Raw genomic sequence first — 27659 nt, 5'->3', positions numbered from 1 at the left:
TCTCATTCAGAATCATTCACTCATTCTTCTCAGACTTAGTCAATCACACTAAAGCACTCAGTTTCTCGCTAACTCACTAAGACTTACAGACTCATTCTCTCCTGCACACTCATTAAGTCTATGCGAGATTGAGCCAATCAATCATTCATTCGCAGAGTGAATCTGAGTGAGTAAGTCTGTATGAGTGACTCTGTGTGAGTGAGAATACGGGTGCGTCAGTGAGCAAGGGAGTGAGCCTGAGTGAATGGGTTAGTTTGAATGGGTGAGAATGAGTGAGTAATTAAACAAAGGTGAGAGTGAGGGAGTTTCAATGAGTGAAAGCATACGTGTAAAACAGTACGTGGATGAGCCTGTGTGAGGGAAAGAGTGAATGAGTGAGTGTGTGAGAATGAGTCTGATTGTGAGAGAGTCTGTATGCATGCCAGTGTGCATGTTCATTTGTGAGATTGATATGAGTGAGTAATTGATTCAGTAAGTCTGTGTGTGAATGCATGTATGCAATTGAATGAGTCTGTGAGTGAATCTGAATGAGTAAGTTTAAACAAGTCTGAGTGAGAGTGAGTGGGGGCTTGAGTGAATGCATGAATGCATCTCAGAGTGATTAAGTCTGTGTGAGGTGAATGAGGTGAGCGAGGTGAGAGAATGAGTCTGTGTGTGTCTGCCATTGAGTATGTGTCCACGAGTGAGTCTGGCTGAATGATTCAGCATGTTTCTGAGTCTGGGTGAGAGAGAGAGAGAGTGTGTGAGTGAGTGAGTGAGTCTGGGTGATAGTTTCAATGATTGAGTCTGGATCAGACAGAGTGAGGGTGGGAACCTTGCGACTAGGAGTGAGCCACTGACACCTTCCCATCCTCAAAATCCTATCCACAGGGCACGCCTAGACAGAGAAAACCTCAGGCTGAAAGGCAACCCAGTTCTGACTTCCACTTTCATATGATTTCTACTGTAGCCAGCACAGAGTGTATGACACGAGAGGCAAATGCAAGGTCAGTGTTAGTTAGCTTTGCCTCAGTCCCCAATCCTTCCCTCGTGACCAGGACTTGGGACCTAGTCAGTCTTGCTCTCGCTCTGCTTCTTAGGTAAAAAAGCAAAATAGGGTTTATTGGTTAATTCTGCTGCTTAGTGCTTTTTAATGGTCATTTTTATTAATTGCCTTGGGGAAAATAATAATAATTATATTGCTTTGTCATTGATTTTTTAAAATTCATGTTTAATGTTGTGCCAAACCTTATCTTGCTGAAATTTACTCATTGATGCCTTGAGTGATGAAAAGAATGAAATGTGGTCTCCCCCCCACATAAAAAGGTTCAACAATCCTGACCCAGTTGAATGATGACCTACAGAAAGCATGGGATGATGACCCAATGTCTGCTAGATATTCTGGTCAGCAGCACACATGCACACCTAGGTGGTGGGACTTACTCATTGATTAAATGAGGAAGTACCAATTAAGGGCCAGCAGGCAGAGAACTGAGTCAATTAAGAGAGACAGAGGAGTCAGTCCTGTATACTGTTACACCTATTTTTTTTAAAGGAAAACTACAACATTTAAGCAGCTTGCAGGTAGAAGCTATAAAGGGGTTATTTGAAACCAGATGGACCACCCCAATATCTATCTGGACATCAGAAATGACAACTGCACATCAGCCCTGCACAGTTGTCATTGCTAACCTCTGGTCACTTGTGCCAAAATTGTGCAAGCTGTCCTACAGACTAGTGAAGCAACAACCTAACTAGTCATACTCAGTGAATCATCTTATAGACACCACCATCACCACTTCTGGGTATGTCCTCTCGCATTGACAGGGCACACCCACCAAAGGTGGGGGCATAATGGTACACAGTTGGAACAGTGAAGACCTGAAAGTGCACAAGATTTACTTCAGACCCCATGAAGTATTATGGCATCAGATCAAATATGGGTCAGGAAACATGCTGCTGGTTATTCTCTACTACACGCCTCACCCTCAGCTGATTAATTAGTACTTCTCAATATTGAACACAACTTGGAAGAAGCTTTGAGAAAGGCAAGGGCATGGCATTTACTCTGGGTGGGAGGAACTTCGATGTCCATCACTAAAAATGACTCAATAGCATCATACTGACCAAGCTCTATAAGACATAGCTCCTAGGATGGTTCTATATCAGCTGGTGAGAGAGCTAACAAGAGGGGAAAAAAACTTACTTGACCTCATCCTCGTCAATCTGCCCAACAAGGATGTATCTATCCGCCCATGATAATGTCATTACAGGTGACCACCACTCAGTGCTTGTGGAGATGAAGTCCCACATTTACATTGAGGATACCCACCATCATGCTCTTTATCACCATGCCATACGAGATAGATTTTGAACAGATCTACTTAAAACTGAGCATCCATTAAGTAATCAGTATAACAATAATAAGTAATAAGTAATTAAGCATCCATTAAGACTATCCGCAGCAGAAGAATTATACTCAATCACAATCTGCAACCTCATGGCCCAACCTATCTCACATTCTACCATTACAATCAAGCCAAAAGGTCAACCTTGGTTCGAAGAAGAGCGCAGGAGTGCATGCCAGGAGCGGCACAAGGCATACCTAAAACAAAAAAGAGGTCAATCTAGTGAAGCTGCAAAACAGGACTATTTGCCATCCTATTCTGCAGTCCTGGCATTTCCAGCCTTGAATGGTGGTGGGCAATTAAGCAACTAACAGGAAAAAGGAGGCTCCAACACTATCCCCATCATTAATGAAGGGGGGGGCAGCAGAGAACATCAGTGCAAAAGAGAAGGCTGCAGTATTTGCTACAATCTTCAGTCTGAAGTGCCAAGTGGATGATCCCTCTTGGCCTCCTCCAAAAATTTTCTGCATCACAGATGCCTGTCTTCAGTCAATTCAATTCACTCCACGTGATATCAGTAAATAGCTGAAGGCATTGGACACTACAAAAAGTGTGGAACCCTGATGACATTCTGGCAATAGTAACAAAGACTTATGTTCCAAGACCACCCAAGCTGGTATACTACAGTCACAAAACTGCTATCTACCTGACAATAAATAGCAGTTTTGTGACAATGTGGAAAATTGACCAGGCATGTCTTGTACACAAAATGCAGGACAAATCCAACCCAGCCAATTCCCTCCCCATCAGTATACTTTCAGTGAGCAAGCTAAGGTAAGGATCACGGACAGTGCTAATAAACAGTACTTGCTTCAATAACCTGCTCACTGATGCTCAGTTTGGATTCTGCCAGGACACTATTACTGCCTCAATCCAAACATAGACAAAAGGGCTGAAACTCTTTTAGTGAGGTGAGAGTGATTGTCCTTTGCACCAAGGCAGCATTTGACCAAGCGTGACATCAAGGAACCCTATCAAAATTGGAATCAATGGGAATCAGGGAGGAAACGCTACAGTGATGGGAGTCATACCTAGCACAGAGGAAGATGGTTGTGGTTGTTAGGAGTCAATCATCTCAGTCCCAGAATATCAATGCAGACTCCCTCAGGGTAGTGTTCTAGACGCAACCATCTTCAGTTGCTCCTTCAAATGACTTTCCCTCCATTCTAAGCTCAGAAGTGGTGATGTTCAGTGATGACTGCACAATGATCAACACCATTCATAACTTGTCAGATACTGAGGAAGTCCATAAATCCATATGCAGCATGACCTGGCCAACATTCAGATTCAGGCTGTTAAGGGGCAAGTTACATTCACGCCATAAAGATCCAAGGCTATAACCATCTCCAACAAGAGAGAATCTAACCACGTCCTCTTGATATTCAATGGCATTACCAATGCTGAATCCCCCACTATGAACATCCAGGGGGTTACCATAGACCAGAAACTTAACTGGACCAACCATATAAATACTGTGGCTACAAGAGCAGATCAGAGGCTGGGAATTCTGCAGTGAGTAACTCACCTCTAGAATCCCTAAAGTCAGTCAGTCCACTGTCTACAAGGCATAAATCAGTTGTGATGCAATACTTTTCACTTGTCTAGATCAGTGCAGTTCCAATAATACTCAAAAACACCAATATCATCCAGAACAAAGCAGCCTGCTTAAGTGGCACCTCATTCATCATCTTCAATCCCTCCACCACCAGTGCATAATGGCAGCAGTGTGTACAATCTACAAGATACATTGCAGAAACTCAACAAGTTTCCTTTGACAGCACCTTCCAAACCCATGACCCAATTGTCAAGAAGGACAAGGGTAGCAGAAGCATGGGAACACCACCACTTGCAAATTCCTCTCCAGGCCACATGCCACCATGAATGACATAGCAGTTCCTTCACAGCTGCAGGGTCAAAATCCTGGAATTTCCTTCCTAACAGAACTGTGAGCATATTAAAACCAATGGACTGCAGCGGCTCAAGAAGGTGGCTCACCATCTCCTTCATAATGACACTTAGGGATGAGCAATGCTGGCTGAGCCAACGACACCCACATCCTGTGAAGAATGTAAAAGAAAAAGATGGGAGAAAGGGCTTCGTCAAGACGAAGGTCTGCTCCAAGATTCAGTGACATCTCCCAGGAATTATGCTCCTGCAGCCAGCAAGGCAAAGTTGTGATGTCCTGTTTCTAGCATAGAGAAGAAAGAGGCTAGTAAGCCTAATGATGGAGGTGGCAGAAGAGGTCAGTCGCTAAGGGGTGGTTCCAAGAATGTGAATTCAAATCGCAGAAAAGATTAAATGACTAGGTCCACACTTAAAAAGGTGAATGGTATTTAGAATGGCAAACTGAAAATCTAGCATGAATTAAAAGGGTGTCCATGAAATACAAGTTCAGGTGGTTGTTACATGCATGTGTCAAGACCAGGCACCAATATCTACCAATGCTGAGGCATCCTATTCACATGCATGCAAACCCATAGTCAATGCTGGCCAAATACATCTGTACTAAATGTTTAGAACTGCAGCGCTTGAGGGCCTGGGTCAGGCAACTCGAGGGGCATCTGGAAGATGCGTTTCTAGTCAGGGAAAACGAGGAGTTAATGGCTAGGAACCATGAGCAGGAAGAGGTCCCAAGGGCTGAAGAGCAGGAAGGGTGGACGACTGTTAGGAGGAGAAAGAGGAAGAAGAAGAGTAGTCAGGGTCCCCCGGCCTCCCCAGAGGCCCCCCAAAGTTCATCGACAGGGGCACAGAAAGAGAGGCAGGAGGGCCAGACTGACTTAGAGGAACAGAAGGGGGCTGGCAAGGTAATAGTGGTAGGGGATGGGAGGGTCCGAGATATTGATAGGAGGTTCTGTGGACAGAGGCGTGACTCCAGGATGGTGGTCTGCCTCCCTGGAACAGGGGTAAAGGATGTAACGGAAAGGGTAGAGGGAATTTTGAAAGGGGAGGGGGCACAGGCTGAGGTCATAGTACACGTAGGGGAGGGGGACATAGGAAGGAGGAGTAGGGTAGAGGTCCGTAGGCAATTTAGGGAGTTGGGGTCCAAACTAAAGAGCAGGACGTCCAGGGTGGCACTCTCTGGGTTGCTGCCCAGAACCAGCAGGGCAAAGAATGACGAGATCATGCAGCTGAATGCATGGTTGAGGGATTGGTGTAGGGTAGAGGGCTTTACTTTTGTGGATCACTGGGAGGTGTTTAGGAGAGAAGGGCAACTGTACAGGAGGGGTGGGGAGAATTTGAATGGGAGGGGAACTAGTGTCTTAGCGGGGAGGTTAGCTGGGGTGTTTAGGAATGGTTTAAACTAATAGGGAGGGGGGGGTGGGGATGTGGCTGGGAGAGAGTCGGGTGAAAGGAAAATTATCAGGGAGAAGGAGGTTCCGAGGGACACTTGTGGGTTGAACTGTGTCTGTTTCAATGCTAGGAGTGTGACAGGGAAAACAGATGAGCTTAGGGCCTTGATGTTTGTGAGGAAGTTAGATGTGGTGGCTGTAACGGAGACGTGGTTACGGGAAGGGCAGGACTGGCAGCTGAATGTTCCTGGGTACAAGTGTTTTAGGTGTGACAGAGGAGGGTTGAAGAGAGGTGGAAGGGTGGCACTGTTAGTAAAGGAGAACATCACAGTAGTGCAGAGGGAGGACAATATGGAAGAGATAGGGATTAAGTCACTGTGGGTGGAGTTGAGAAATAAAAAGGGAGAGATTACATTGCTAGGGGTGTACTATAGGCCACCCAACAGCCCGAGGTCAGTGGAGGAAGGCATTTGCAGGGGCATTTTGGATAGGTGCGGGAAGAATAGGGTGGTTGTAGTGGGTGACTTTAATCTACCTGGAGTGAATTGGAGGGAGCCTAGAGCTGGGGGTACGGAGGGAGAGGAGTTTGTGAAATGTGTTTTGGAAGGGTCTCTAGAGCAGTATGTAACTAGCCCGACTACGGGAGGGGCTATACTGGATTTAGTGTTGGGTAATGAGCCGGGGCAGGTGGTTGAGGTAGAGGTAGGCGAACATGTGGCTAACAGTGACCACAAGTCCGTCTACTTTAGGATAAAAATGGAAAGGGACGAGTGCCGACCGAACGGGAATGTGCTGAACTGGGGAAAGGCGAGCTATTGCAGGATTAGGAGGGAGCTGCAGGACACTGATTGGGAGGGACTGTTAGCTGGAAAGTCCACGATTGGCAAGTGGGAGGCTTTTAAGGGCAAAATGAAATGGTTGCAGGGGAGGTATGTTCCGGTTAAGCGGAAGGATGGGAAAGGTAGGATTAGAGAGCCGTGGATGACAGGGGGTATTGAAAACTTGGTCAGGAAGAAGAGGGAGGTGTATGTTAGGTCGAAACGACTGGGTACGGAGAGTGCGCTGGAGGAATATAGAGAGTGTAGGAGGGAGCTAAAAAGGGGAATTAGAAGGGCGAAGAGAGGGCATGAAATGGCTTTGGCTGGTAGGATTAAGGAAAATCCAAAGGCATTTTATTCCTATATTAGGAGCAAGAGAGTAGTTAGAGGGAAAATTGGTCCTCTTAGGGACAAAAGTGGGGAGTTATGTATTGAGTCGGAGGGAATGGGGGAGCTCCTGAATGAATGCGTCGGTATTCACGAAGGAGAGGGGTTCGGAATCATGCGGTCTCTTGGAGGGAGCTGAGGATCAGTTGCAGGAAGTATCTATTACGAGGGAGGAAGTGCTAGGGCTTTTAGGTAGCGTAAGGACGGATAAAGCTCCGGGGCCTGATGGTATTTATCCCAGGCTGCTTAGGGAGGTGAAAGATGAAATTGCTGGGCCTCTGGCGCAAATCTTTGTCTCTTCTTTGGACACAGGTGAGGTCCCAGAAGACTGGAGGGTAGCAAATGTGGTACCGCTGTTTAAAAAAGGTAGTAGGGATAACCCTGGAAATTATAGACCGGTGAGTTTGACATCGGTGGTAGGGAAATTAATGGAAAAAATACTTAGGCGTAGGATGTATGAGCATTTGGAGCGTTGCGATCTGATTAGGGATACGCAACATGGCTTTGTTAGAGGGAGGTCTTGCCTTACGAATCTGGTAGAATTCTTTGAGGAGGTGACAAAAACGGTTGATGATGGGAGAGCCGTTGATGTCATCTATATGGATTTCAGTAAGGCGTTTGACAAAGTCCCTCATGGTAGGCTGGTAGAAAAGGTTAAGGCGCATGGGATACGATGTCAGGTAGCTAGGTGGATTGAGAACTGGCTGGGCAATAGGAGACAGAGGGTAGTTGTGGAGGGGACCTTTTCGGGCTGGAGGCCAGTGACCAGTGGTGTGCCGCAGGGCTCAGTACTGGGACCTCTCCTCTTTGTAGTATACATAAATGACTTGGAAGAGAGCGTAGGTGGTGTGATCAGCAAGTTTGCAGATGACACCAAGATGGCAGGGTTGGCGGGTACTGAAGTGGAATGTCAGGTGATACAACAGGATATAGATACGTTGGTGCATTGGGCGGATAGGTGGCAGATGGAATTTAATCCTGACAAATGCGAGGTGATGCATTTTGGAAGGAATAATGCAGAGAGAAGCTATGTGATAAAAGGTAGACCGATTAGGAGTATAGACATTCAGAGGGACCTGGGAGTGCAGGTTCACAAATCCATGAAGGTTGCGAAACAAGTGGAGAAGGTTGTTAGGAAGGCTTATGGAATGCTAGCCTTTATAGGAAGGGGTATAGAGTATAAAAGCTGCCGTCTAATGCTTCAGTTGTATAGAACGTTGGTTAGACCGCATTTGGAGTACTGCGTCCAGTTCTGGTCACCTTACTACCGGAAGGACGTGGAGGCTCTGGAGAGGGTTCAGAGGAGGTTTACCAGGATGTTGCCTGGCATAGAGGGGCTGGGGTACGAGGAAAGGTTGGAGAAACTGGGACTTTTCTCCTTGGAAAGGCGGAGGTTGAGGGGGGACATGATAGAGGTATATAAGATACTGAAGGGAATAGATAGAGTCAATAGTGAGAGACTGCTCCCTAGACTGGGCACAAATACGAGAGGTCATGATTTAAGGGTGAGGGGGGAGAGGTATAATTTGGATGTGAGAGGAAGGTTCTTTACACAGAGAGTTGTGAGGGTATGGAACGCGCTACCGAGTAGGGTGGTGGAGGCAGGAACGTTGGACTCGTTTAAGGTTCAGTTAGACAGACACGAGTGAAACGAGGATGGAGGGTTATAGTAGGGGCTATTAAATAAGGTCAGAACCTCGGGAGACACCGGAAATGCAGACTTGTAAGTTAATGTTTTTGTCTTTTTATTCCACAGGTGGAGGTCCACCTCGTTGTCAAACGAGGGGCATGCACACGGTGGGTCGTGCGTGGGCTGCTCTTTGAGGTTCCGGGAGTGGCCTAGTACTTCGTGTCGGTGTGTGTGCTTGATCATGGACCGGTAGACGGGCGCTGCAACAGCTCGGTGACTAGCACTGCTGGCTGTGCAGATACATGGATTTGGGCCTGTGTCTGTGGGAGTTTGTGCATTCTCCCCGTGGTTGCGCGGGTTTCCTCCGGGCGCTCCGGTTTCCTCCCACACCCCAAAGATGTGCTCTTAGGCTGATTGGTTTACCAAATTGACACTATTCTCCCCTGAATTTGGCTAAGTTAGGGGTTCCATTCGTAGACACGCAGGGTAGAATAGGTGTAGGGTGATGCGGCGGCGCGGGCTCATTGGGCCGAAGGGCCTGTTTCCCGTGCTGGGTTGTTCTTTGTTCTTTGTTAATACTGCATTTAGATGGCTGAATGGCCATGTCACATTGCCATCCCAACAGCATGGTGCTGCACATTTACAGTGGCTCAAGTGACCAATAGGAGGTACACCATAAGACAGGAATGACATTGCGTATGTCTGAGCTTCCTGGAGAAGTATGGTCACAATGCCAAAGATTGTCAATGGACAACAGGCGGAGTTCTGAAGATGTTTCTAAATGTCCTAAATGGTTTACCCTATATCCTGAAACTGTGACCACTTGTGCTAGACTCCCCAGCCACAGTAAATATCAACACTGAATCCAGTCTGTCCAGTCCTGTCAGAATTTTACACATCAGTTAGATCCCCTCGTATTCATTGGAATTTGGAAGAATGCAGATCCAGTCAACCCAATCTTTCCTCATACGAAAATCCTGCCATCCTAGGATTCAGCCTTCCTCTTTCACTCCTCTATGACAAGTGTATATTTTCACAGATAAGACAACCAAAACTATTCACAATACTCCATGTATAGTCTCATTAAGACCCTGCACAGCTGCAGTAAGATATCCCTGCTCCTGTACTTAAGTCATTCTGCAATGAAGGCCAACATACAATTTGCCTTCCTAACTACTTGATGCACCTGCATTCAGTTTGCTTTCAATGACTGGTGCACAAGGTCACCCAGGTCCCATTGTACGTCAACATCTCCCAATCTATTACTATTTAAATAATACTCTGCCATCCTGTTTCTCCGAAGTGGGTAACATCACATTGCATCTGCCATATATTTGTCCGCTCTTTAACGTGGCATGCAACCTTCAGAACTCCTGGTTGCAGCTGCAGAGAATAACATCTATTTTCCTGGCTAAAAATTGTCCTTTATCAACACCACAATCTAGGTCGCTTGGTTTGCTGAAGTGCTACTCCACCGGAGTGGCACCGCCACTGCCATTCCAATGGAATAGCGCTTGAACAAAAAGCTGCTGTTCGCTCTCAGGATGACAGCACTCATGCTCCCCCATTAAAATGGTGCCAGTGCCCTTACTATTGCCTCTCAGCCAGTCATCCCAGCCTGCCAAGGTATTGCAATTCAAACAAACTTCTCAAGAAGGTTTGAGGACATTCTACAAAGCTGCATGATTAGAACTGCTGCTTCACAGCACACCAGGGGCCTGGGTTTGATTCTGGCCTTTGGGTGACTGTATGCAGAGTTCTCCCCATGTCTACTATGGGTAGCCTCCAAGTGCTCTGGTTTCCTCCCACAGTCCAAAGATAAACAGGTTAGGTGGATTGGCCATGGAAAATTGCCCTTTAGTATCCAAAGGTGTGTAGGTTAGGTGGATTAGCCATGGTAAACGCACGGGGTTATGGAGGTAGAGAGAAGGGGAGAGGAAGGTGGGATGCTCTTTGAGAGTTGGTGTAAACTTAATGGGCTGGATGGCCTCTTTCTGCACCATAGGGATTCTACAATTCTATGATGAAGGCCATCTTCAATATTCCCCAGTGAAAATCAGCAGCTTTCTACCACCCTTGGGCACATGCAAGACAGGTATTAAGGGAATGCACCGGTGTGATCAGTTATTTTCTTTTTCTATTATTGATATGACACCATATTTGATGCTGGCCAAGGGAACTTTGTTTTGGGGAGTCTGAAATGGATGCATTGTTAAGGAATGGTGGGTCAACCTTGAGGTAGAATGTTTATTTCAACCAAAGTTGAGACAATATAACCCCTCTCATTCCATCCAGTCGCTCATGGTGGATGCAAGAGCCCTGTCCCCTCATCCTCAAGTGGCCTCTGGATGCATTTGAACAGCTCGAGTCCTGGCTTCAGGTTATATCACCTTGGCATCGGTGACAGCAGTCTGGACCAACTGGCTGAGGAGTACCACCAAGACCATGAGTGAAGTTGTAAGTTGAAGTTTCAGTGTGATTGGACAGGCCTTGTGTGGGCATATGCATGGCAGATGTAGTATAATGGGGAGGAGTTTTGCCTGAATGCTTGCGGAACTGGCTTCAAGACGTTCAGCTATCCTCCCCATTCACAAGGCTGTGGGTTCAAGCCCCACTCCAGGGACTTGAGCAAATAATCTTAAGGTAACATATCAATTAGTATTCTAATGCCTTTTATCCCATATCCAACATTGATAAGCATCTATCTAGCCACTTATTGTATTGATATGTATGAGAGACCATGCTGTGTCCAATTTGACTGCCACATTCCCTACATTACAAAAGCGATTACAACAACTGTTTTGCTGAAAACCAAAACCAAAGCTTCTTGACTTGCATCATTAGGACAGCTCACAAGATAAACCAACAGAAAAAGGAAAGGACAATTTATACTGCGTAAGAGAGTGCTGATTGCTTGGCAAGTGGACTCTAATTGGTAGAGGCTTTGCTGTGGAGAATGCAGCAGAGAATTGTTAATTGCTGAATTTTAATTCAAATTCAAGCTAAGCAGGTCAACAGGTTGCCATTGGAAATGAACAAAGGAATAGCTGTCCCCCAAACTTTGTTTTGTTGGAAAAGGTGCAATACATGGACATACACCTTTGTCTACAAAGAACAGGGCCCTATGTGTGATTATATTTGTGGTTTCAAACATGCATGAGTGAGTACAGTAAGAAGTCTCACAACACCAGGTTAAAGTCCAGCAGGTTTATTTGGTAGCACAGCTTTTGGAGCACTGCCCCTTCATCAGGTGAGAGTTGGGTTCACAAACAGGGCATATAGTTTCTTACTGTGCCTACCCCAGTCTAACACTGGCATCTCCTCATCATGCATAAGTGAGTCACACTGCAAGTCCAAATTATAATCTTAAATTGGTTTGCAGTATAATTTTTAGCACAATCGGGAGTTTTTAGCAAGTGCTGTCTAATCATGAATCACATCTGATGTTGAACTTTTTTTTTGAGTTTTGCAAGAATGGGCTGGTTGGCTACAATCAATACTTATGAACAACTGAAGGCATGTGTTATTTGATACGATCCACAGTGGTTGGTAGATATGACCTACATCCCTGGCATCACACTGATAATGTAAAACTCTGCACCTCGTCGGGCTCGGTTCGACAATAATCGATTCAACTCCAGTTATAATTTTAAAGTATTTATTGAATGTGATTTACGATGTCAGGTCAGTCTTCCACATAACATGAGGTGGGTAAGAACGTAAGAAATAGGAGCAGGAGTAGGCCATCTAGCCCTTCGAGCCTGCCCCGCCATTCAATAAGATCATGGCTGATCTGAAGTGGCTCAGTTCCACTTTCCCACTTTCTCCCCATAACCCTTAATTCCCTTGCCTACCAAAAACCTATCTACCCGTGTCTTAAATTTATTTAGCAAGGTAGCCTCCACCACTTCAACGGGCAGAGAATTCCAGAGATTCACCACCCTTTGAGTGAAGAAGTTCCTCCTCAACTCTGTTCTAAACTGCAACCCCCCCTTATCTGTGCCCTCTAGTCCTGCTGTCCTTTGAGCGGGAAGAATTTCTCTACCCTATCCATCCCCTTCATTATCTTATACGTCTCTATAAGATCCCCCCTCATCCTTCTAAACTCCAACGAGTACAAACCCAGTCTACTCAGCCTCTCTTCACAGTTCAACCCCCTCAACTCCGGTATCAGCCTAGTGAACCTCCTCTGCACTCCCTCCAAGGCCAAAATATCCTTGCGCAAGTGCGGCAACCAAAACTGCACACAGTACTCCAGCTGCAGCCTCACCAGTGCCCTGTACAGTTGCAGCAAGACCTCCCTGCTTTTATATTCTATCCCCCTCGCTATAAAGGCCAGCATCCCATTTGCCTTCCTGATCACCTGCTGAACCTGCAAGCTGGGTTTTTGTGACTCATGCACAAGGACCCTCAGGTCCCTCTGCACCGTAGCATGCTGCAGCTTTTCGCCCTTTAAATAGTAATCCCTCCTACTATTATTCCTGCCAAAGTGGATAACCTCACACTTGCTAACATTGTACTCCATCTGCCAGGTCCTCGCCTACTCGCTTAGCCTATCTAGAACCCTCTGTAGACTTTCCACACCCTCCGCACAATTTGCTTCTCCACTTATCTTTGTGTCATCAGCAAATTTCAACACCCTACACTCAGCCCCCTCCTCCAGATCATCTATATAAATGGTAAATAGTTGAGGCCCCAGCACCGAGCCCCGGGGCACTCCACTAGTCACCAACCACCAATCAGAATAGCACCCATTGATACCAACTCTCTGCCTCCTATTAGACAACCAATCCTCTATCCACACTAACATCTTACTGCCAACTCCATGCCCCCTAACCTTCTGAAGCAACCTTTTGTGTGGCAAGTAATACCCACTCCACTGAAGACAGACCAACAACTTATTATGATTATACAGAGGATTTATACTTCTTCTCCGCTGAAGCATGCACAAAGGAAACAGCCTATCACTCGTCTCCACCACACATTTTTACCAAATAAGGTTATACACCATTCATAATATCTCATATTAACCAATCACTCCCGCTGCACGTAGCTTCTTCCCTCATGGCAGTTAGTGACTACATTCAGTTAAATCGTCAGCAGCCATTATTCTTTGTTCTGCAAAGCTTGCAATTATCTTAAGTGCAAATACCTGCAATAGTTTCTGCACAATTATGCCTACAATATACAACATTACAAAGCACCCCGAAGCGCACACCCGTAACGCCAAAAACCTCTTACATCCTCAACACTGACACTAAAACTCATATACCACATTTTGTTATTAAAAAATTTTTTTTTGGCTTGGCGGCAATACCAATAACGTTGCTACTGCACAGTAATGGCCAGCAATGGCTAGATGCACCTATTGCTCACATTTGTGACCCTTACCCTTCTAAGTAGACTGGACATTTTTCTCGGCCAAAAATAGCAGCCTTTGGCCCATACATGAGTTTGTACAATATACAGTGAGCAATGATCTGATCAATGTAGCCAATGTCCCACAGGATGATTTTGATCTTTCAACATCAAGCTTGCAAAGTGAGCAAATGGCTTAGGCACTATTTATGAGATTGCTGATCAGGTATAATAACTCCATGGAGGCAAAAGCCCCATCACTAAATTACTTTATTTACACCATACATCTGTACACAGCCAGCTCTCCAGTTGCTCCCTGCTGAATGCAAGCTGGGAGACTGACACATCTGCTTTAAGTAGGGAGCATGAGACTCCCTGATTTAATCAATTAAGATTCGTCCGGTAGTTCTTACGAGCTAAACGAGTAAAACCAACTCAAATTAACTTAGGGACGAATTAAGAGGGGCAGCCCCCGAAAAAGGAAGTGGGGGGGTGGGGGGAGAACGGCCCAAACAGAAACCAAAGTCCAAAGGAAACTTAAAACATTAAATCAAAATGTGATTGAAGGGGTCTATAATGCACGCCAGCCCCTGCGGTGCTCAGAAGGCACGGAAGGCGTCGACTGCACCCGCGGACACCGCGTGCTCCCTCTCCAGGGACACCTGGCCGCGAACGTGGCCGCGGTAGAGGGGCAGGCAGTCGGGACGGACGGCCACGTTGATCGCCCACTGCCTGGACCTATTGATGGCACGTCGCGCCAGGCCCAGCAGCAGGTTCACGAGGAGGTCGGCGTCCCGACGCACCCCTCTCCGCACCAGGTGCCCGTAGATCAGGAGCGTGGGACTGAAGTGCAAACAAAACATTAATAAAAGGTGTTTGAGAAAATCAAAAAGGGTGTGCAGTCTATAACACAGAACGTAGACATGGTCCACGGACTCCTCGAGGCCGCAGAAAGGGCAGTCTCGGGAGCCCGTGTACCAGAAAAACCTACGGTTGTACGGCACTGCCACATGCAGCAACCTCCACCCCAGGTCCCCGAGGTAATTGGGGAGATCCCTCTGTAGAGGGACCTCCATCGGGGATCTCCGCCACCCGGCGGCAACAAGGCCCGCCAAGGCGTGTCCAGGCGACAGGCGAGGACGCGGTAGTGGAAGGTGGCAGAAGCAGCCCGTACAGGAAACGCCTCCGCGCGGTGGAAAAGGGCACGGAGGTCATTTCCGCGAGACGGCTCACGCAGTGGGGCACCTGACCCCGGGGGGGCGGGGGGGTGGGATCTAGGCTTCGGGGCAATGTGGAATTCCCTCCGAACAGGGGAACGCTCGGATGGGGTCCCACCGCACGCCTGAGCCGCCTCGAGCCCGCGTGTGCACTCGGGGCCGAGCACGACCGTCTTAAGGTCTCGGATGGCTTTGGCCGTGTGCCGGACAGTCACCCCCGTGCGCTCAGCCAGCACGCAAGGGTTCATCCAGCCCGCTTCTCCGCCATTCAGCACGTCCCCAATCCTGGTCACCCCGGCGCCCACAGCCTCCCTCTCCGTCAGCCACCTGAAGTTGTAAGGCTGGAGGCGCGGATTCCTGAGCAGCGGCTCTCGCACGACAGCCGCTACTCCTGACGGGGGAGAACTGCGGCGCAAGGCGACCGTGTTCCAGATCGTCAGGAGGTCCTGGTAAAAGACGGGCAGCTCCCGCAACGAGGCCGGAACACGCCCCAGATTGACGTGCAGGAGTTGCACGTCATAGTTGAGGCCGCGCCACTGGCAGAAGAAATACATCGCCAGGGCACGCCATCGCGGAGGAGGCTCGACGTAAAGGTATCTCCGCAGGGTCTGGAGGCGGAAGGTCGCTATCTGCGTGCGGAGGCACACCAGACCTTGGCCGCCCTCCTCAAGCGGGAGATGCAGAACCTCTGCAGCGACCCAGTGCAGTCGATTGTCCCAGAAGAACCGCACGAGCGTCTTCTGCATGTCTGTGACAAATCCAGGGGGAGGGGTCAAAGCGACCAGCCAGTACCACAACATGGAGGCCACCAGCTGGTTTATGACCAGAACTCGCGCCCTGTAGGACAGCACTCGGAGCAGTCCTGTCCAGCGAGCCAGGCAGGCGGAGACTTTGGCCTCCAGCTCCCACCAGTTCTCTGGCCAGGATTCCTCAGTTGGACAGAGATGGACCCCCAGGTAGAGGAGGTTGGTCCCGCTCCAGGTGAAAGGCCTGAGCTCCTCCGGAAGGGGGTCCATCTCCCAAGGACCGACCAGGAGTCCGGAACACTTGGCCCAGTTGATCCTGGCGGAGGACGCGGCGGAGTACACCGCCTGGCATTCTCGCATCCTCCGCAGGTCAGCCGGGTCTGTGAACACGAGGAGCACGTCGTCGGCGTAGGCCGACAGGACCACCCTCAGGTCCGGGCCGCGCAGAGTCAAACCCGACAACCTCCTCCGCAAGAGGCGCAGGAAGGGCTCCACGTACACGGAATACAGTTGGCCGGACAAGGGGCAGCCCTGCCATACTCCTCTCCCGAAGCGAAGGGGCGCCGTCAGCGACCCGTTAACCTTAATCAGACACTCTGCGGCAGAGTACAGTAATCGGATCCGGGCGACAAAATGCTTCCCGAACCCGAATGCCTGCACAGTCCCGAGTAAATACTCATGCTCCACCCTGTCGAATGCCTTCTCCTGATCTAAGGACAAGAAGGCGCACGACAGACCAACCCTCTGGGAATGGTGGATCAGGTCCCGGACCAGATGGATATTGTCGTGGATGGAGCGGCCCGGGACCGTGCAGGACTGGTCGGGGTGGATCATGTGGTCCAGCACAGACGCGAGGCGTGAAGACAACGCTCTGGCGAAGATTTTGTAATCCGTGCTGAGGAGGGAGACCGGGCGCCAGTTTTTAAGTCGCCGGAGATCCCCCTTCTTGAGCAGCAGGGCAATGACGGCCCTGCACCACGAAAGGGGCATCTCCCCGGTAGCGATGCTCTCCCCCAGGACCCCAGCATAGTCGTTCCCCAGGACGTCCCAGAACGCCCTGAAGAACTCTACGGTCAGCCCGTCCAGCCCCGGGGCCTTTCCCCGTTGGAGGCTGTCGAGGGCGCCGGTCAGCTCGGCCACGGTGATGGGGGCCTCGAGCCTGCCGACGCCCTCCGGGCCGATTTGCGGGAGGCCCTCCCACAAAACTCTGCAGGCATCCTCGCTGGACAGATCCGGAGAGAAGAGGGCGGTGTAATAATCCCGGGCGACGGCCTGGATGCCCTCCGGGTCCGAGACGGGGGAACCGTCATCGGCCAGCAGCGTAGGGAGCTGCTGACGGTTAGCCCGCCCTTTTTCCAGCGAGTAGAAGAAGGGAGAGCCGCGGTCCAGGTCCACCCGGAACTGGATCCGCGACCTCACGTACGCGCCGCGGGACCCGACGAGTTGCAGGTCCCGCAGTGCGTCCTTCTTCTCCCTGTACTCCAGACGCAGGGCCGGGTCCGCGTCGGGCCGACCGAGACGTGCCTCCAGGTCGAACAGCTCCTTCTCTAACTCCTCGAGCCTGGATTTCTGCCTCCTCGTCGACCCCCTCGCGTACTCCTGACAGAAGGTACGGACGTGAGTCTTGCCCACGTCCCACCATAGCCTCAAAGAGGGGGAAGCCTCCCCGCTTCCTTCTCCAGCCGGCCCAGAATCGACAGAACGAGTCCAGGAAGCGCTCGTCCTCCAGCAGCGTGTTGTTGAAATGCCAGTAGGCGGAACCCCCCCGGCGCGAGATGGAACAAACTCCGCCCACACCAGGTGGTGGTCCGTGCTCAGCACCTGCCGCATGGAGGCCGACGGCACGCCGGACACGTACGCCCTCAAGACGTAAAGGCGGTCGATTCTGGACGCTCCGCCTCTAGGCTTCACGAAGGTGAAAGCTCTAGAGCCGGGATGGAGAAGTCTCCAAACGTCCACCAAGTCGTGGGTCCCGAGCAGGTCCCGCAACTTCACCATCGCCGGGGTGCGCCACAAGGGGCCAGCGCGGTCCCGTGCCTCGAGGGTACAGTTGAAATCCCTCCCCCCCGAGGACGATGCATTCGCCCCCCGCGACGGTGTCGAGATGAGCGGACACTTTCTCGTAGAAAGTCGTTTGCTGCGGTCCGGCGGTCAGGGCGTAGACGTTCACCAACTGAATGACCACGCCCCCCTCGCAGACTGTCAAGTGCAGCAACCGGCCTGGCACCGGCTCCTTGACCCCCAAGATCTCCGGCTGAAAATGCGGGGCCAGCAAGATCGCCACCCCGCTGGACGCAAGCGTGAAGTGGCTCATGTAGACCCCCCCCTCGCCATTCCAGGTACCAAAGGGCTTCCGTCTCCCGGAATGGTACAGGTTTCTTGCAGGAAACACACCGCATACTTCCCGTCACGGAGGACCGAGAAGTTCTGGAACCTGCGGAGCGGTTCGCTGCGGCCGTTGACGTTGAGGCTGGCTATGGTCACCTTCATGGCAGAAGCATCGTGCCACCATCACCACTTATCTTATCTAATTATCTAGGGGAGCACTGGCGCAAGTCGGGCCGGTCCCCTCCCCAGTGAGCCCGTCAAGGAACTCCTGTACCCGACGCCACTCTCTTTTAGTCAGGTCCGACGCGGCCCAGACGAGCAGCGCCAGGTCCGACCAACGGTCAAGGGCCAGTCGGACTCAGTCAGGGCGGCCAGAGTGGGTCTTGATAAAGGCCCTGAGCTCCCCAAAGGGAATGAGGGGCGTCTCGGTGAGGGGCGCGAGGGAGTCCCCCACCTCGCTCAAGGTGAACTCCAAAACGGACCTCGCGCCCTCCACCGAGCAGCTTACCTCCTCGGGACCGTCGCCCTTTGACTCCGCGTCCCCTGCCGCAGAGCATACAGCGGGCGACACGGAGCTGCCAACTAGCCCTGGCTCCTCCCCGATCCCACCCCCAGGATCGGCGGGGGAGGGGATCCCCACAGGCTCTTTTCTTTTCATTTTGGGATCCGTGGCTGACAGCGGCTCAGTTCCCCGCTCCGCCCCTGACACATTGGCACCCCACAGGTCCGGAGATCCCTCCGGTATGACGTCAGGGGTGTCCGGCTTCAGAGATCGGGACGGAGAGGGGAGGCCTTCCAAGCCACCGTCGCCCAGGGACCCGAACAACTGGGTGCCGCCGCAGTCCCCCAACAGTTCGAGGAAGAACTCCTCGGTCGTACTAAAACTGACCGGGTGCAACGAGACCGTGGGGGTCCCACTCTCACCCGGCTCGGGGGAGTCCTGTCTGAAGGACTGCAAGGAACAAAGACGGGTGGGGGCAGGGCAGGGGATGGCACAAACTGAGGGAGGGGCGTAGGCACCGCAAAGTCCGAGCTTTGGGAGGGGGTGTGGGGAGTCCCACTGGTCTCAACTTCCCCCTCCCTCACGGTGTGGCGCCTCTTCTTTAGGGGCAACACCTTGGCGGGCGATGCCCCTCGCACTTTGCCCCTCCCCTTCCTGCCTCGCCCCTTCGCGTTCTCTTCTCCTTCCCCAGGAGGTGTGACCGCCGCCGGCTCGGGATCGCGTTCCCTCCCACGCCCTGACCCGGGATCGCGCGCACTCTCGATGCCGGGCCCGGCACTAGGCACCGATGCGCCCAAGGGCCCGATAAGTGGTTTTGGGGGGGGACCGGGGGCGTTCTTGCTTTTCCCCGAGCCGGCAGCCGGGGTAACTGGGGTGGTGGGGGTCGGTGTTCTATTTCCCCCCTTCGTTTTGCCCTTTTCCTTCGCCGGGGTCTTCTGGTCGCACAGAGGCTCCGCTCCCTCCCTGCCGGCAGCCGCGGTGGCAGCTGCTGCCGGCATGGCCTCCCCTTGCGGGGGGCCAGGTGGTACTCGCTTGGGGGGAGAGGGGGCTGCGGTGCCCTCTGCGGCCGCCTTGATTTGGGAGTTGGCAGTTTTGGAGGCGGGGCAGTTTTTCTTGATATGCCCCGCCTCCTTACAAGCATGGCACCGCACGCCATCTGGGGACCAGAAGACCCGATGCCCTCGAAACGGACGTTGAAACCGCCCTCCAGGACCTCCTCCCGGGCCAGGCGGACATATACCTGGCGCCGGAAGGAGTAGATGTGCCTCAGGGCGGGGTCTCGCAGGCCGAGTGGGATCGGCACCACCTCGGACCTGACCTCCCCCAGTAGACGGAAGTGGGGGAGGAGGAGCTCCACGGGGAGGAAGGGCAGGACGTTGGAAATTACTAAGCGGTGGGCGGTGGCCTCAAGGGGGTCCACCGCCAAGAACGTCCCGCCCACCATGAGCCCCTTTTCCAGGGCGAGGTGGACCGCCCGCTCGGCTTTCAAGAAGAACACGGCCTTGCCGTACATCTTCGAGGCCGCTACAATGGCTGAGGGGCCGACAACCCTAGCCATTGCGCGAACACACGCCTCGATTGTCATGTCGGGGTGGGCGTAGCATTTCACCCCTAGTTGTTTCGTTATTAATTTAAAAGGCGGCAGGGGCTTTAGCTGCCGCCACACCCACATAAGTGGCCCTAGAGGGCCCTGCCACCGGCGACGGTGTCACTGTCGCCATGGTTGTCAAACAATAGACGCTACGCCCACCCCGAGATTGCTTAGATGTACGGCAGGCAGTATTGGTTCTCTGTAGGGTGTAGGGAGGGTTGGGTAGGGGAGTCCTCTACACCAGAGGTGCAGAGAGAGAGAGCAGGTAGAGGGAAGGGATGTGGGTGTGGCAGGTCTCTGCCCAGGTGTCGGGGGTGGGGGGGGGGGGGCGCAGAGAGAATCAGAGTGAGGGAGTCTGGAGATCCAGTTGCCCTCTTCCTGGTGTCAGAGAGGGAGAGAAGGGGACAGAAGGGCAGAAGGGAGGACAGGTGATAGGGCACTGAGACAGGCCCATGCCCCAGGTCAGTAGAAGAGGTTGCCGGTGTTGGGGCAGCAGCAGTGGGTGGGGTACTTTAAATCTTCAGCTCTTGACAGCCAAAAGTCCAGGGGAAGTGGTATCTTCACCCCCCCACCCACGTAGAAGAGGTAGCTCAGAGACCTCTGATGGTCAGAGGCCACCAACAACTCAGTCTCTTGATGATATCTTCTCTCTTCCTTTGCTCAGAGTTCCTCCCTCCTGCAGATGAGCCTTCCTCTCTCTCTTTCTTCTCCCCCCAGGGAGAGAGCACCTTCCAGGGAATGGATCTTCAAAAAGGACTTTGGCCCTTCCTTCCCCTGAAGACAAGAAGAGCCTCCACCCAGCTTCTTTCCTTCCTTTCTTCTTTCTTTCCTTCCTTCCTTCCTTCTTTCTTTCTTTCAGCAACAAGGAGAATTCAGTCTGTGCACATACAGTCAGCACTCCAGTTGCTTCCTGCTGAATGCAAGCTGGGAGACTGACACATCTGCTTTAAATAGGGAGTATGAGACTCCCTGATCTAATCAATTAAGATTCGTCAGGTAGTTCTTTCAATGACCCAACAAGTAAAACAAACTCAAATTAACTTAGGGTTTTATACTTTAGCAAGCCAACCTCATTAGCCTGGCTGAAGTCATCACATCAGGCCAATGTTATAGCGCATAGAACTGAAGGCAATCCAATGTGTATATTGGGCAGTGAAGGTATGCTTGAAGGAGATAGTAGTAGAGAACCCATTAGCAGATTTCTCAACTAGCACATTGAGGAAAGAGAGCTAACAAAAACACAGCAACTCTGATGAAGGGTCATCCTGATACAAAATGTTGGCTCTATTCTCTCCACAGATGCTGTCAGACCTGCTGAGATTTTCCAGCATTCTGTTTTTGTTTCAGATTCCTGCATCTGCAATACTTTGCCTTTAATATATTAGGAAAGCGAACCAATTTGACTGTTACATTACAAAGGCAAGTTTGAGTGCACAATGGAGTCCATTAAGATGTGTAAGGAAGTTGTTGCACGCAGGTATGGATTGGATTCAAATAAAGCAAACACACCATCTGTATCAGAAATATGCAAAGAGTAGGAGGTTAGCTGCCATTACTTCCCATGTGTTTCACCTGGAAGCCAGCAAAAATCTTTGACAGAGCTAAGGATGGAGGGGATCCACTGCCAACACTATCTATATGGGCATATATGGTGTTGTTAAAACTGAACTCAACTGCTTGAGTTGCTGAGTTCATAAGTTTAATGAAGAGATTCAGACATTGGTAGTGTATCTAAATTGCCATGATATTGACGTGGCACTGGCTTCCTTTAGCAGTACATTGTTAGTTTATTCACTAATGTTAAATGGACACATGAACATGGCATTGCTATTGATATGCAAATCCCATATGGTGTTTGCAAAGGTGGCGTATGTGTGAAAGCTTGCTCAGAACTGATTGTAGCAAAATGTCCAACCATTTGGCCAATTTATGTTGTGCGAAACTAGTAATAGATAAGATGGGGCATGAAGGGGAATCATCTTTGTGTCTTGGGAAGCCCATACACATGCTGATGCAGTGGCCTGTGAGAACTAATCCTACCAAATACACCAGTTGGCAGCTCTTACTCCATGGAACTCTAACAAGTGTTTTTGTCACTTGCTATCAAGCAGGGTTGTTTGAATATCAGCAGGTTCAATGGATACAAATATTGACCTATCATTGTATCAACAAAATACATGTCATTCTTAGTCACATTTGTTGAAGATGACTATTCTAATCCCTTTATTGGGTTTACAGATGTGTACGTCTAGGTTGGTCTTGTGGTCTTGAAATGCTACCAGCCATTCACATTGCATGTGAACATCACCGAAGTCATTCAGAATCCCGCAACAAAGATTCAGCATTTTCAGTGGATGCTGGTTTGTGGCAGGATACTCCGGGTGGGGGTGGGGAGCGAGCACAGTTTGGACTCAGCAAGTACCTCTTCCCATTCGAAGAGTTCTTAATTTGGCTTCAGGACTTCCTGGTGTCATTTATTGCATTCTGGAAATGCAAACTCTTTCTTTCTCTTTTCACTGCAGTTAATGTTAACGTAGAAGGGGATGCATTAACTTATCAGAAAGCAAATATGTTGATCACTGACCATTTTTGCCTCAATTAAATAAATATTTACCAACACAAAACAGTGTAATAATTCTGCAAACCTCAAGTTCAATGTCACTACTAGGACCGGAGCTATCAGAATACTTTGTGGTTTAGCCATTTCATAGTTTAACAATTCAAATGTTTTGAACTACATACTGAAATCAATTAAAAAAAGTTTCTTACTGCAACTTTTAAATCTTCATTCTGTTGCTCTATTGTTTTCACGATATTCTCCAAACTTTCATCTCCTTCTACAACACTGATGTCATCATCAGCTGGAACCTGAACAAAACAAAAAAGTAGAAACACATCAATTCATCAAATTCATGATACAATGGGAGGACTAATTTCATGTTGCTGAGAGCTCGGACGTAAAACAAAATAAGAGATAACTGGAAAGCAGAAATGTGTGGCAATAACTATTCATATATAGCGATATGAAGTAATTCTCAGTGGAACGTTGTGTACACAATTACTTATGTGAGCTACCAATTCAAAGTTTCAAGGTGCACATTTTAAATATTATCAGCTATTCTAATCACTGTAAGGTATATATTCAAGGCTTTCATCTACAATCCTAAAAATCTGCTAAAATTACAATGAAGTACAATGAATATTTGTAGCAACACAATAAAATATTAATTATGCAAACAATGGCAAAGTGGTGAGGAGTTCAAATAGTCAGGACAGCATCTTTAAAAAATAGTATTTGTTTAGTCTGGCTGGAAGATGCATATACTTACTACCACTGTAAACAACTTACAAGAAAAAGTGATTTGCACAGTAGCTTTAGCTAATTTCACATTTCATTACAGTGGAAATATTTTTCATTCAAGCCTAAAGATCCTAAAGAGTGGACGACACAAACAGAAGAAACAAAAGTGCAATATTTATGGAGACTTCATATGAAAAATGAAAAAATACAGTACCTCTTCATATTGGTAATCATCTTCAAATTCTTCTGTAATAGTAACCTCTGTATTCGAGTCAAGTTAAGAGCATATAATTGCATTAATTTAATAACAGCAGTAGAAATGTCTATCTTAACCAGGTATGCAATCTATCATTTTAAAAGATAAGGGAATTATTATTTATTATGATGGCCACGGGGGATTGTCATGCCCATGTGCCTTGTAGAATGGGGAATCTGTCACCAAATGTCTGATTACGAATATTAGGTTATGAAAATTTGCAGAGCATGGTGAATTCAGGCCATTCCTGAAAGACATGTTGCAAGATAGACTGGTCTGGGGAACTAACAATGTGATAGTCAAAATAAATTATTGGCAGAACACATTTAGGATCTAAAGAAAGTCATTGAGTTGGCTCTATCATTAGAGAATGTAGATAAAGGGGCTCAGGAACCATAGGGGATGTCAGACAGCAGTGCCCTCTGATTGCGGGGAGGGGCCTCATGCAGGGGCCATCCCTTAGCTGAGAGCAATGATATTGGGAAAATATCAGAGAATCCCTTATAGCAGTGGAGCTCAAGTCACATCACCAGGCAGTTAAGGGCAAGGGACAGCCTTCAGATTAAATGAAACACGACTTCACGAGGAAAGACGAGCTCAGTGTTGAGAATGGCATCATCCTCCAAGATTTCCACTTAGTTGTCCCTCACCCAAAGCTATGTCTAATACATATAGAGTTACACCAGGGCCACCCTGGGATTTTGAAGATGAAAATGCTAGCCAGGAGCTACATACGGTGGCCTGGTCTTGATGCAGACAATACAGACTTAGTCATGCCAAAAGAATCAAAAGACTGCCTCACTTCCTCCATGGGAGTGGCCCTTGGTGTGACTAAATGTGGACTTCCCCAGGCCTTTTTGGGTTCCATGTTCTTAATAATAATCGATGCACACTAAAAACGGTTGGAGGTATATTATTGATATCTATCACTTTAGATACTATCACTTAGAAGAACCAACAACATTGCTACATGCACAGAATACCTTGCGTTCTGATCTCTGCATTAGCAGAGGCACTGCATTTACAAGCATCAAGTTTCAGATCTTCATACTTTCCAATGGAATCAAATGCATTGGGTGATTGGGCGCTGTCCTCGATGATGGGTGATTGGGCGCTGTCCTACCATTGATTGGATTGGCTGAATGGGCAGTGTACAAGCTTGGCATGAAGAAGCAACCCACAGCACCCAGAGACCAAACTGGTGTGATTTTTATTCAGCTATTGGAACACCCCTCACACAACAACAGGAATCACCCCAATGGGACGGAAGCTTCGGAGAAGATTTAAATTATTGTTCTCAAACCTGGCTGAGAGAGTGGAGACCCAACAAGAGAACCAGAAGAGCTATGATTCTGCAAGGACAGAAAGAATGTTCAAAACTGAAACCCCAATGAGAAACTTTAAGGACAGTCTCAGTTGGATCCCCAGGATCATCACAGAAAAAATAGGGCCCATGTTTCATAAGGTCCAAATGCAGAGCAAAATTATCATAAACCACCTTTTGAGGAGTCAGGAGCTTATGCCACTGCTGGCCTCATTACCAGCTATGGGGATGACCACTGCCAGCGTCAGCCATGACTAGAAGTTAATCTTAAGCCTGCCTCTCCAGGTAAAGAGGACATGGATCCCAACATGGCCGGTGCCCCAAGTGAAGCAACACCTCAGGAAGAACCAGCATCAGAGGCTTCACGATGCTCCCTTTGGAAGTGAAGGTCTCCAATCCGTTTCACACCCCTTAATCAGTCCTGCCTCCAATCGACGCCAGGCCTACTGCTAAGCAGCAGAAAAGGCCCTCCTGTGGCAGGGGCATTGAGGATGAAACCAACATGAAGGAGGAGGGATGTTATGATGGCCACAGAGGATGAACAGTAGATCTCTCTGTGGGCCTTGTAGAATTCAATTTCCCCTATTAAGTGAATGGAGGCTCAGTCAATGGGAAGGAGCAGCAAAGCATTTTAAACCAACTGCCTCCATTCAGGCTTGATGTGGAGATGCTGGAATTGGAATGGTTTTGGAGGTCTTGGAACGAGCAGTTTGCGGTGTCGATGGTAGCCATGATGTGGAAATGCCTGCGTTGGACTGGGCAACCTTCACGACACAACAATACAGAATCACTGAGCAGAAACTAATAGCCAAGTTCCATACACGAGGAGGCCTCAAACGGGATTTTGGGTTCATGTCAAAGTATCTGTAACCCCCATGACTTGCCTGGGCTTACAAAATCTCACTAACTGGCCTGGTTGGAGACAATACACATCTCTAACTTGTGCTTAACCCTCTCTCCACTCACATTGTCTGTACCTTTAAGACTTGATTACCTGTAAAGACTGTAAATGGAGTTTGTGGCTTTATTTGCCCTGTTTGTGAACAGAACTCCCACTCACCTGATGAAGGAACAGCACTCCGAAAGCTTGTGGTTTGTGCTACCAAATAAACCTGTGTTGTAAGACTTCTTACTGCCCATTCTGGCTGCCAGTGAAAGACTTTGGAGCTGCCCTTTACTCTGTGGCTGCTGAGTGGCACTTTGAGCATGTTTTAAATAAAGGGTGATGGTGATGAAAGACTGGCCTCAGTAAGATTATTACATTATTCACAGTTCTTATGGACAAATGTAGTATAATAAAAGAGGTTCATTCGAACTGTATAATGTCTTCCTCAGGCACAGTATACATCATCACAGGAATGCTCTCTGATTGAATCGCTTGGGAAGATGTAGCTGCAGTAAATTATTATTTTTTTAAGAACATTAACCTTTTCCTTACCTCAGCAAACTCTATAAAATATTTTGCGTTAGTGTATATATACTGGAAATAGGTGAAAGAACAGTCTCTGCCATTACCAGAAAGCTTCACAGCCCTTAATCAAAGCATGGCTTAACTGGTGCCAAATATCCACCAGATATCATAGCATATTGGATTTTGCTGCGAAACAAGCAGTGAGCAGGTCATTAAGCCATTATGCGTGATAGGTAGCTGTGCAATTACCTTCCTAGTCTGGAAAGGAATCACAAAGAGGTTAAAAAAAAACTATGTATGACAAAGTAACAGAAATACTTGAGGTTGAATTTTCATGTCCCACCCACCACAGGAATTGTAGTGGACGGGGGTGGGCCATGCAAAGGTCTGTTGACCTTGGGCAGGAATTTCTAGCCTTGGGGCGAGAGTGACTGGAAAAATCATGCCGTTGATGTTAATTCTGCAAATGCTGTAACAATTGAGAATGTTGTAGTTGTGATTAAGAGCAGCTGATACCAATTGAGGAAAGGTTAGGGCACATATAAAAATTGGTTTCCATCCTAGTGAGAGGGAACTGCATAGAAGCAAGTCTACACTTATATTATACTGACGAGTAAACCTACATAAAAAGACAAACAGGCCAGTTTCTATCTTTACCAAATGCCTGCTCAATAGATTAACATTTGATATCTACTTCAATCATTGAAAGAACACCATTATTGAATGGCCTAAAATTAACAGGGTATGCCCAAAGACAGGAGAAAGGATTGATACACTCATTACTGGTCTGTATAAACTTGCAGAGAACTGTGAATATAATGTCTTAAAACATGAACTAACGTAATGATACAGAAAGAAGCATTAGCTGCAGCATGGGCTTGTGAAAAGTTTGCAGATTGTGTTCTTGGTTTCCACTTAAAGATAGAAACAGACCACAAACACTTAGTGATAATCTTATATTCAAAGGAATTAGCTAAAATGCCACGAGTACAATGAATCACACTGAATTCATGAGGTTTAATGTAAAGACAGAGTACATTCTGGGAAAGCAGCAAACTAAAGCAGATGCTTTGTCCCATATCCCCAAGACCTGAACAAGACAACATAACCCTC

General features: G+C 48.7%; 1 protein-coding gene across 1 annotated transcript in view; it reads right to left on the bottom strand.

Moving 5' to 3' along the window:
- spag16 (sperm associated antigen 16) overlaps positions 1-27659 on the bottom strand; it is an 846000-nt gene that overhangs the window by 804661 nt on the left and 13680 nt on the right. The window contains exons 2-3 of the mRNA XM_080198174.1: positions 23770-23816; positions 23024-23122 (exon numbers count right to left, since the gene is read on the bottom strand). Of these exons, the coding sequence (XP_080054300.1) occupies positions 23024-23122; positions 23770-23816 (146 nt within the window). The remainder of the gene's footprint in view (positions 1-23023; positions 23123-23769; positions 23817-27659) is intronic.

Source organism: Carcharhinus amblyrhynchos, chromosome 11 (assembly GCF_965287045.1).
Source record: "Carcharhinus amblyrhynchos chromosome 11, sCarAmb.v2.hapA, whole genome shotgun sequence".
Lineage (NCBI taxonomy): Eukaryota > Metazoa > Chordata > Chondrichthyes > Carcharhiniformes > Carcharhinidae > Carcharhinus > Carcharhinus amblyrhynchos.
Note: the sequence above shows the minus strand (reverse complement) of the source record. Positions and strands in the feature narration are given on the sequence as shown.